Genomic DNA, 10,437 nt, shown 5'->3' on the forward strand with positions numbered 1-10,437 from the left:
CGGGCGGCTGAACCCGGGCAGCCCTCACGGGCACCGGGACCCCGGCAGCCCTCACGTACGGCTGAACCCGGCAGCGCCTCACGGGCGGCGGGGCGGGGCCGCAGTTCTCCGCCGCGTCCGCCCGCCCGCCCCGCAGCGCGGGGCCAATGGCCGCTGGAGGCGCCGCGGCGGCGGCCAATCGGCGGCGGCCTGGCGAGCCGCCCGGCAAAATGGCGGCGCCGCCGGTGGCGGGACGGGCGCGGTGCTGCCGCAGCGGCCGCCATGCCCGGTAGCCGGCGGAGGGGGCTGTCCCTCGGGCCCGCCGCCCTGAGGAGGCGCAGCGGCGGCGAGGAGCAGCGGGCGCGGCGGCGGGCGGAGCTCCCCGCGGAGGAGGGGCCGGTGGAAGGCGGCGCGGGCCGAGGCCTGCCCGCCGGGGAGGCGGCGTGCTCGCCCCGCGCTGCAGGTACGGCGGGAGCGGCCCCCGGGGGCCCCGGGCCTGCCCGCCGTGTCTCGGACCGCGGGGGAGGCGCGGCCGAGCCGTGAGGAGGGGTTGGTGCGCTGTAAATCTCCGCTCGGCCCCTGGGAAGGAAGGGCTGTTGCTGTGGAGAGCAGGTTGAGCCAGCGTGCCCCGGGCAGGCCAGTGGTACCTGGCGTGCGGCGAGAAGAGCATTGCCCGCAGGTCAAGGCAGCTGTGCCTGCTCCTCTGCTCAGCCCTGCTGAGGCCACATTTGGGATACTGTGACCTGTTCTGGGCCCCTCAGGACAAGAGACATGCAGCTCCTGGAACAGGTCCATCAGACAGCTACAAAGTTGGTTAGTGGTTTGGAGAATGTCTTCTACGAGGAAAGGCTGAGGGAGTTTGGTCTGTTTAGCATCGCGAAAAAAAACAGAGGGTACACATCAATGTGTATAAATATCCAAAGGGAGGGTGCCAAGTTCTGCTCTAAATATAAATATCCAAACACCAGGTTCTGATCAGTGGTGCTGAGCAGTAGCACAAGAAACAAGCAGAAACTGATGCACAGGAAATTCCACCTGAACATGAGGAAGAACCTCTGTGCTGTACAGTGACCCTACACTGGAGTGGGTTGCCCAGAGACAGTGTGGAGTTTCCCTCGCTGGAGATATTCCACAACCATCTGGGCACAATCCCGTGGCCTGTGCTCTGGGATGACCCTGCTTGAGGAGGGAGGTTGGACAAGGTGACCCAGTGTGCTCCCTTCCAACCTGACCTATTCTGTGATTCCCACAGCAAATACTGAGAACTAACCGAGGAGAGGATAAAACCACTATGGCCATGCTAGGCACTTCAGGGCAAAACATCCTCTAAGATGTTCCTCCCGTAGTGATAGCATCTTTTAAATTATTTCTGTAGGCTTCCACATCCACAGCATCATTTCTAAAGGGCAGGGGTGACTAGCTGAGTTTCACATAGTGTGTTTAGTTCACTTACTGATCAAAGGCAGCTGCAAGCAGGTTTGAATAGCTATATTCCTGCTTTTAATAGTCCTAGCTGGAAGGGCTCAGTGGAGGAAATACAGACAAATGTAGGTTATGACCCAGAGTGGTTTGGATGCCCATTAAAAAAGTAGTTCAGCTCAGAGTCTGGGTGAAAGACACAAAGCAAGCAAGAATACAAAATCTTCTCTCATAGAGGTATACATAATTTTTCTCTTAATAGAAGATTAAGTCAGTGTTCTCTCAAGTGTAAGAACTGACATCATTACAATCAGTTCCTGGGTGCAAAGGTGTCAGTATCATGTAATTTTCTCTAATCTCTGTGGGGATTTAATTGGCAGAGTCCTGTATTTAATGTCTAGTTATGAACAGTATTCCTGTTGTGAGTAAAGCAATTCTGGTGTGTGTGAACTTGATTTTTATTCTTGATGTTCCCAAAGCATTTTCTTTTGCCTTGACGTGTTCTGTATTCTAAGTGATTTTTGCCTTTTATTTGTTGTTTTTTAATAAAGGTCCTCTTTGTTTTTACACAGAGCCATGTTTACATAAGACACCAAAGAGATCATTGAGTAGGAAATCCCGAATACCTACTTTCAGCTCTCCTATTAATGACACTGAGACACAGCAAGAAATCTTTTGGGATTCTCATTCACCAATTGCACACAGATTAGGTAATACCAAAATCCAAACTGCAGGACACTTGTTTGAGTGCGAGTGTAGCAAAAGTTATAAATGGTTCCTTGGAAGAAGGTTCTTTTCTCTTACAACGGTTGTTTGATTTTACTTTCGTTATAAACCTATAAATTCTTCAGTACAGCACTGAATCAATCTCCGATGTTTACAGGCCTATTTGAGTTATTTGAGATGTACTGCACTTCACAAACTGGATAGATTTCAAAATTTTAAGAAGTTTGTTTTTTTTCATAGGCAATGGAAAAAGCAAGCAGTCTACCAGTAGATGTGCAGTAGAAATTTCGGAAATCGTTAATCGTATTGCTCCTCAGGTAATTGTGTAATTGTAACTTTCTAAAACAATGCTCTGCATGTGTAGTAATAAAAAGGGAATAGTGCTTAAGTTTTAGCCTTGGTTTTAGTTACAGTAGTGTCATGGTAAGAGTTTGGCATGTAGAAAACTAGTTTATAGAATGGGATTGAATTAAAACAGTCAGCATAGCATTTACTGATTGTTGTGTGAGTCACAGATGCTGTAAAAAAGGACACATGAAGAAACTTGCAGCAGCTGTATTTTAGAAAGGTTTACTTTCAGAATACAAGGTTTACTGCCCTTGGTCTTAAGAATACTGTTTTTTTAATCCTTAATTACTCATCTGTTAAAAGGTAAGACTTTCTTCAAATACTGGATTTATTTGGCAGTTGTTTTTAAGCATTTTGAACGGTCTTGATTGACTGCTGATTTACAAGAACATGACTGAGATGAGAGATATTTTGCAATAATATAAACATAGTAACCTTGCTTCAATACTATAAATAATTTTCCTCTTTACCCCAGTATCTGCCCTTTCCCTCTTGCCATGAACCTGATGTCCACAGCTCAGAAAGTCGAAACCAAAGTGCTGTTGCATTTTAAGTACAAGAAGAAAACATGTAATTCCTAAAATAGATGCGTAGTATTTAGCTTGCAAAACATGCCTGCTTTTTTGACAGGGCTGTTTAAAATATATTTACTGTTCAGCATATTTGTGAGAAATTATACTAAAAGAAAAAATCATTGATAAGGGATATCATTGCATACCTTTAAAATTATTACAGTTCTGCCACGAATGTAATCTGCTGCTTATGTTTTTATTTTTTTAAACAAAAATAAATTTCAAAAAACCTTAAATTTACTAAGAATAAGAGAACCTATTTTAAATAACCCTAGAAGTTAATAAAGTTCAAATTACTTTTGCTGGCTTACACACAGTAATTTCCTACATCCTATTGTTCTGCCCCTCTAAACAATTCATCACAGTATTGTATCTCCTTCATTTCAGAATTCAAATTCAAGCCTGAACTTTGAAGCTCTGAAACAATTTCATTTAGTTTCTAAATGTCACTTAATTCTGTTTAAAGACTCCTTTTATAAATTAGTTGTATGGCAGAAGTCAGATTTTTTTTTTCTGTAAGCATACAGAATGTAATTATTTTAAGGTCTCTAATTTGTTATTGCTGCTGGCCTCTCAGCCAGCTCCTTAGTGGTATACTGGAATAAACTAGATGACAGCTTGTAACATGAATGTGTGTAAACCTTAAGTAGACTACTAGATTTGCATGCCAAAAGTATAATTCAGTTATTTTAATTGAAGTTTCTGCGTTAGATTGGTATAATTAAAGTGATGCAACTATCAGTGGACAACGTTGCAGTAATCTCACTGCACTTGTTTTTGTTCTTATCTGTGGCTTTCAACAGGTTTCATCCAGTTAATTAAGTTTAGCAACTTTTTACTCATGTAAGATGTGTGTCTAATCCAGTCTTTATCCGAAATCAATTTTCTAAGCATTATAAATCTCATTATTCAGGATGAAAAAGCAGCCTGTAATGAAGACTCCCTTTTAGGAACATGGATTGGTGATGATGCTATTCCGTGTACACCCATAGTAGTAAAAGGGCGAGCTAGGATGAAGTTAAGTTGCACAAGGTAAGTTACAGTGTTTTCTTGCCCATCATAGCTGGGCTTTCATGAAAAAGGCTATGTGGTCTTCTGTGTCTAGTGAACCATAGAATTGTGCATTAGCATGTAGAATGCTTTTAACTATGGGCTTGTTATGTCTTTATGCAGGGGGTGGATGTTGGCTGCATATTGAAAGAAGTGGGATTTAGTCATACCTTTGTAGTTGTTAAACTAGAGAATGAACAGCTCATAGGGTCATGTAACTGAACTTGGCCAAACTTTCTCAGTAGCTCTGACTTTATTTTCTGTATTTTCTTTTTAATCCAGAGATCTTAAAATAAAAAATCCCGAAGAGGAACTCATGAAATTGGCTAAGGAGTTTGATAAAAATCTAGTAGAGTTAGATGCTGTTCAGGAACAGGAGAAGCTTGGTCACAACTTCATCCAGACCACCTCAGAGCCTTCAAGTAATTCTAAAGATGGATTAAATACGAAAAACCAGAAATCACTCCTTGGTGAAGGATCTGAAGCAGATCCTGCTGCTTCCCTGAAACCAGTTGGAAAGAGCACTGGCATCCCTGTGGCAGAGCCCTGTCAGTCCAGCAGTCAAAAGTCTGTAGACCTCGACGCTGAAGTAGCCCTTCATGCTCTTTTTGACTCTTCTACCCAGAAGTGCAGCGGACAGTTGAGCCAAGGATTGTCAGATATTTCTTTAAATAATAGTTTTCATAAAATTAAAAGTACCTTGGAGGAGGAGAATCTTCCTGAGAAAGTTGAAGAGACACAGCATGGTAATTCAGAGGCATATCAAAAAGATACTCTGTTTGCAGTAGGAAATGTGGACCAGACTGTACCAAAAGCTGATACTGACACCCTGACAAAAAAAAATCCTCCTTCTTTGAAGGCACAATTGGTGGCCTCTGCTAAGCTTGCTGGAGTAGTTCATGATGACTTTGATGACTGGGATACTGATCTTTTGGCAGATGACTCTTTTGTGATGCAAATAACCCAAAATCCTGAATTGATAAGTACTGAAGAACCACCACAAATTCCTGCAAATCCATTTGTGCATGAATTCAGTGATGCTAGCAGAACAAAGCAAAGAAATAGTGGCAATTCAGTAACTTCTCTGGGGACTGTAAACAAATCTAACACTTTGCAGAGTTCACCTTTGAAACATTCTAGTAAAAACTTGTCACATGTAAAATCACTGTCTTTACAAAAGCCACGTAAGACAGAAAACACCAAGACAGAGACAAAGGCCTTGCATGGTAAATGTGATGTTAAGCCAGATAAAATTAAATCTGTTTGGAAGAGTACCCAAAATAGTGATTTGAGCCATATTCCTGTTTCAGTACAATCTGAAATGAAGAATGGAAATGAATCTACTAAGCCTAAAAGTGATGCTCTTCCTCTTTTCTCATCAAGCCCTAATCCTCATAGACAACCAGCAGGAAAACCTGGGAATGTCACTCAAACTATTTCCTGTCAGTCATCCAGTGTTTCTACCAATACAAAACCTAATGATCTAACCAAAGTGGTTAACCAAGCTAGTATAGGTCACTCAAATCAAGTTGAAATACAAAAGAAATGTCCTCTGTCATTTAATGACTGGAATGAACCAAAATTCCCTGATGAGATATTAGGTGTGTTTTGTGGATCCAATAGTCTTTGGGACGCAAACTATGAAGATGATGAATTGTTATATCAGGTGTGTGATGATATAGAAAAGCAAACTCAGAGCCAGGATGTTAAACAAGGAAATGAAAAAATTAGAATTATTCAAGGAGCCAATACTAACTCCAGATCAAATGCTGATAACAGCTTCCCAGCATCTAAACAAGGACTACCCGATCTCCTCTTGGCACAAAAAACAAATGCAAAACAGGAGGCTCTCTCACTAAACGATGCCTGTAGGAATTCATCAAGGGTAGTGCATGGGCTGGCCACAACAGGTCATGTAGTGAACTGTAAGAACATCTCAAATCCTCAGACTGCCATCTCAGGTCCTTCTATGGAGTGTAAAAACACACTGCCTAAAAACTGTCAAGATGCTTCTGAAGATACTGCAAAGACTGTTTCAGGGAAATGGTACAGGTCAAATTCTGTGCCAGCAGGAGAAGCAGGTTCTGAAGTAAGTCCTGTTAAGGCAGTAAATATTTTTAGTAGAAAAGCGCTCGACAGCTCACATTTCTCGTATAATGCGGGAAAGATTCCAAGTAGCAGCTCTGGTAACAAAACTTCACTTGTGCCTTTAAAGTTTAAGTTCCGAAAGATTAACAATTCTCAGGGTGATCTTCATGTAGGGTCTGAAAATTCAGGGAATGATTCTGGCATGGGGATTACTCTGCAGGATTTGGAAGGAAGCAAGAATCAGGTGAACGTGACTTTGCACCGCAAGCTTGACAATAAGAAGTCACCTTTCAAGAGACACCTTTCAGAGTCTTTTGCACAGACTACATCAGGTATTTGTCTTTATTGTGTCACTATTAGACTGCTTGTTTCTTTACTGTAGTCAGAATGTCAGAGAAATTTGTACTGTATTCCAGCTTAAAATAGGCTTCAGTATTCATCTCTTCAGTTAAGGTGTTAGCAGATGTTCTAAGGAGAATCTGGAGGTGATTTTCCTGAAAATTAAATTGTCTTGATACATATCTTGAATTCCTGTAGTTCAAGACACCTATTTCCTTTCCACTTCTCTAAATACCTCACACCCTCTCTTCACAGACACTGAGGTTCCTAGGATGAATTGTAGGCTGATGCAGCACTCAGCATACTATTTTCTTTAACTGTTACTTAAAAATACTGGTGTTTTGATGCATAGTAAAACCCTAGTTAATGATGGTACAGGGGAAGAAAACACAGGTTATATGGAATGCCAGTTCCTTTATATTACTGTACACCTGGAATTTGGACCCTCAAATCACTTTTTTACTTTTCAGTGCTCAGCCTCTATTATTTTTTGCTCTGTGGCTGAAATAGCCAGTGAAATATTGTTGTATTATGAGTCTAAACACTAAGATGCCCTTTCATCCAGAGGAGAGGTCAGTCACTTCTTTATTGCCAAGAGACCATCAGTAATATTCCATGCTCAGTGTTACTTACTGGGGAAATGGAGAACCAGTCAAGTGCCAGTCAGTCTTACTTTACTTGATCTCACAGTTTGGCAAAGTTTTACTCAATATTCATCCTGATAAAACATGCCTTTAAGAGTGTCCTGTATTAACCTCCATTATAAAGAAGCACTGTTACAAAGGCAACAAAACAAGTAATTATTGAAGAATGAGTATTTTATCTGTTTCTTCCCCAGCAGAGAAACATCTAAATAGAAAGCAGAATTTTGGTTTATAAGGGGGGAAAAAAGGGAGAGATAACTTGTTATTCTGTGTAATGTTCTAGAGGGTAAAGGAATGAAAGAAGATAGCATCTATTTTCTTTACAGATAAACCATACCTTTCTTCATCTTAAATTTTGAGGGAAAGTATGTTAGCCAAGAAATAGATACTAAGTGGTCCTTTCAAAAATTGCTGTTTAATTTTTCATGGACACTTTTTTGTGAGAACCAAAAAAGTTATGCGCTTTGTTCTATTTATTCACTTTGAATACTTATTAAAAATACATTAATTGGAAATTGGTGTATAAAAAATGGTAAAATTATTGATATGTGCAAGGAGTGTTCCTGTTGGTTCCAGTGAGGTCAGGATTATATAGTATGGGAATTTATAGTTCTGTAGCACACCATATAAATTGCTATGTTCAGCTATCATGTTCTTGTCTCCTTTGCCAATTTTTATTGCTACTTTTGACCTTTTTTCAACCTATCTTGTTTTATTTGTGAGACACCTGTACTGTATCTGACCCCTGTGTCTATACTATCTCCATGTTCATATCTCTGCCTAACTCACTAAATTGTAGAGCCCTTTTCACTCTGATAGCCTTAATTTTCTTAACCCATCGCCATCTCCTATGTTGACTCTGATGTCATAAGGTTCACTTGAAGGGCACCCAAGTGAAATTTCCTTGAAGCAAATGTGTGCATCCCAGTGTTTTCATTGGGAGGTAGTAATCAGTAGCACTACAAAGGTCATGCATCTTGCCCCCTTCCTGCCTTGGGGACAGGATAGATGAGCCATTTTTAACTTGGGTGCCCGGTGTGTCAGAATAGTGTGCTCCTACCATAGATCTTCAAACACCGGAAATGGCTAAGTTAAAATACACATTGAACAAACCTGAAGCTCCTAATTCATGTTTTTTTTTTTTATTTACAGTGTTTGCAGTAGAACAAAAAAATAGAAAATGTTCTCAAGAGGAGATCGAAAGAAAAAAACAAGAAGCTCTTGCACGAAGAAAGTCCAGAACACAGGCATTCTTTAAAGATGCTTGAAAATGAGTGTATTTTGTCTGTGAAGTAAGCTGCTGGTAGGGAAATACTGTAATGCTAGAAGACACTTTCTGAACTCTGCTCACAGCTATTGATGGCAAGGTTTTTCTGGTTTTGAATCTAAAAAGATCTGGAGCTGAATCATAACTCATACTCTGGAGGCACTTTATTTTTAATTAAAAACAATCAGTTAAAAATGTGTAGTCCCAAACTACATTCAGGTAGATGAAGATTCTTTTGAGTTCACATGTTAAAATTACATGGCCTGAAAATCATGAAAGTATGCACACATAATGAAGGTGTCAAAAAACAGCTGGATGTGTTTTGGCTGTATCACTGCAAGTATTCTAATCTATAAAAAGACTCTTAAGTACACACAGACTAAGAAATACTAGTGTTTGCTCTCAGGTAAAAGAAAGTTTTAAAATTTTGGGTTAAATAAAGTGCAATCTAAGAAACATCCAACCTCAGAAAACTAACGGAAATGAACAGACTTTGGAAAGTGTGCTCAGTTTGCCTCTTACCTGGGGTAAGAATTGTAGATGAGAAGGAAGAATTTATTACAGAAGTTTCATTATGTGAAAAAGTGTCCTGCAGAGGACATGTTATATTCTAAATTCCTTTCAGGAAGAACTGGAAATACCCCAAGGAAATTAGACCACCTTTTTCTAAAGGCACATCTCCAAGCTAATTAAAAAAGGTAGCCTATGCCATTTTACCAAATCATGAGCAATACATAATAGACCAGGTGAAATCTCAACAACTATGCATCAGTTTAGCCATCTGGGTTGTACATATTTCCAAACAAAGGCTGTTACATTATAAAAATGCTGTGTCATGTCAGCTTAACAGGCTGCTAGAATGTTTGATCTGATAGATGGGTGTAGAGCTCAGACTGCAAAAACTGCCTCTGGGTAAGCTGCAAGATATTTTTCAACTGAGAAATGCTTCTATGTAAACATGTGACACTATGAAAAGTGACTGTAATTTTTCTTTGTAAATAAATAACTAGGAAATGTTCCTCCAAAGTTTGGAGGAAGCTTTTGGTTTCTGTGGTATGCCATTTTTGTAACTCTTGAAAATGTAAGTATTGTATATTTGTAAGTCATCATTAAACTTTTTTTTCACATTTTTCTAAGCTGTTCTTGAAAATACTCTACGGCAGAAACTGGTAAAAGGGAGTGAAATGGGGATTTCATATGGGCTTTCACCTGAACTTGGTGATTTCCCTTTCAACCCTTTGTGGTGACAAAGTGCTTCCTTTGATCCATTTAAGCTAAAAATCCTTGCTGGACGAACTGTTTCACCACACAACCAGCTGCAGTCCTGAAGTATTTACTGGGTTCTTTTTGCTTGTATTAACCACTGTGGGATCAGTGCCAGTTGATTAAGGCCACCAAAGCCCATGCAGGTGCCCAGTAAACATAGTCTGTGGCTGCAGCTCCCTCCCCTGCTACTGTTGTGCAATATATATCATGAGCTGGATTATTTTACTGATCTGACTGAAAATTAACCCAGAGAAATATTTTCAGCTTTTCAAAGTTCATCGTAATAATACCCTCAATAGCTAACATGCCATGAAATAACAAGATTTTGTTGTCTCGTCAAGCCTCTGCTGGCAGTTTTCTGTTTAAAAGATTTGCATGTCCATATGACAAATAAGTGAAGATCCCAAACAGCAGCTATTGGAGCAATTTGATTTATCCAGACAATATATTTTGCTCTGTGTACCTAACGTATGCTTTTCTTAGTTTAGGCTCTCCTAGCACACCTCAATCAGGTACCATGCCAGATGCCAAGCAAAAGACAATGAGAAAAGGCTACTACCATCAGTATTAAATATTAGTTACAAGAGTGGTTTTTAAGGTACTGGTGCACAAGAATATTAAATATTATTGAGAAAGATAAGAGAGAAGCTTTTGCTACAACAGTGTTCAGCTTAGCAATCATTCCCTCCCCAGTATGTTTCCCTAGATACAATTCTGTAAAGAAACCAGGGTAATTTTT

General features: G+C 40.4%; 1 protein-coding gene across 1 annotated transcript; it reads left to right on the top strand.

Moving 5' to 3' along the window:
• Window positions 1-261: 261 nt before the first annotated feature.
• Window positions 262-9,558, top strand: ETAA1 (ETAA1 activator of ATR kinase). Its single transcript, XM_021555868.2, has 6 exons — window positions 262-442; window positions 1,971-2,108; window positions 2,365-2,441; window positions 3,958-4,076; window positions 4,377-6,514; window positions 8,318-9,558. The coding sequence occupies exons 1-6, from the start codon at window positions 262-264 to the stop codon at window positions 8,431-8,433; spliced, it is 2,769 nt and encodes a 922-aa protein (XP_021411543.2). The 3' UTR covers window positions 8,434-9,558.
• Window positions 9,559-10,437: the final 879 nt, after the last annotated feature.

Source organism: Lonchura striata, chromosome 3, assembly GCF_046129695.1.
Source record: "Lonchura striata isolate bLonStr1 chromosome 3, bLonStr1.mat, whole genome shotgun sequence".
Classification (NCBI taxonomy): domain Eukaryota; kingdom Metazoa; phylum Chordata; class Aves; order Passeriformes; family Estrildidae; genus Lonchura; species Lonchura striata.

Bases quoted from the DNA above. Each gene is read 5' to 3' on its own strand.
- ETAA1 (XM_021555868.2), top strand. From the start codon at position 262: ATGCCCGGTAGCCGGCGGAGGGGGCTGTCCCTCGGGCCCGCCGCCCTG. The intron at 443-1,970 runs GTACGGCGGGAG...GTTTTTACACAG, and splicing joins GTGCTCGCCCCGCGCTGCAG to AGCCATGTTTACATAAGACA. The intron at 2,442-3,957 runs GTAATTGTGTAA...CTCATTATTCAG, and splicing joins TTAATCGTATTGCTCCTCAG to GATGAAAAAGCAGCCTGTAA.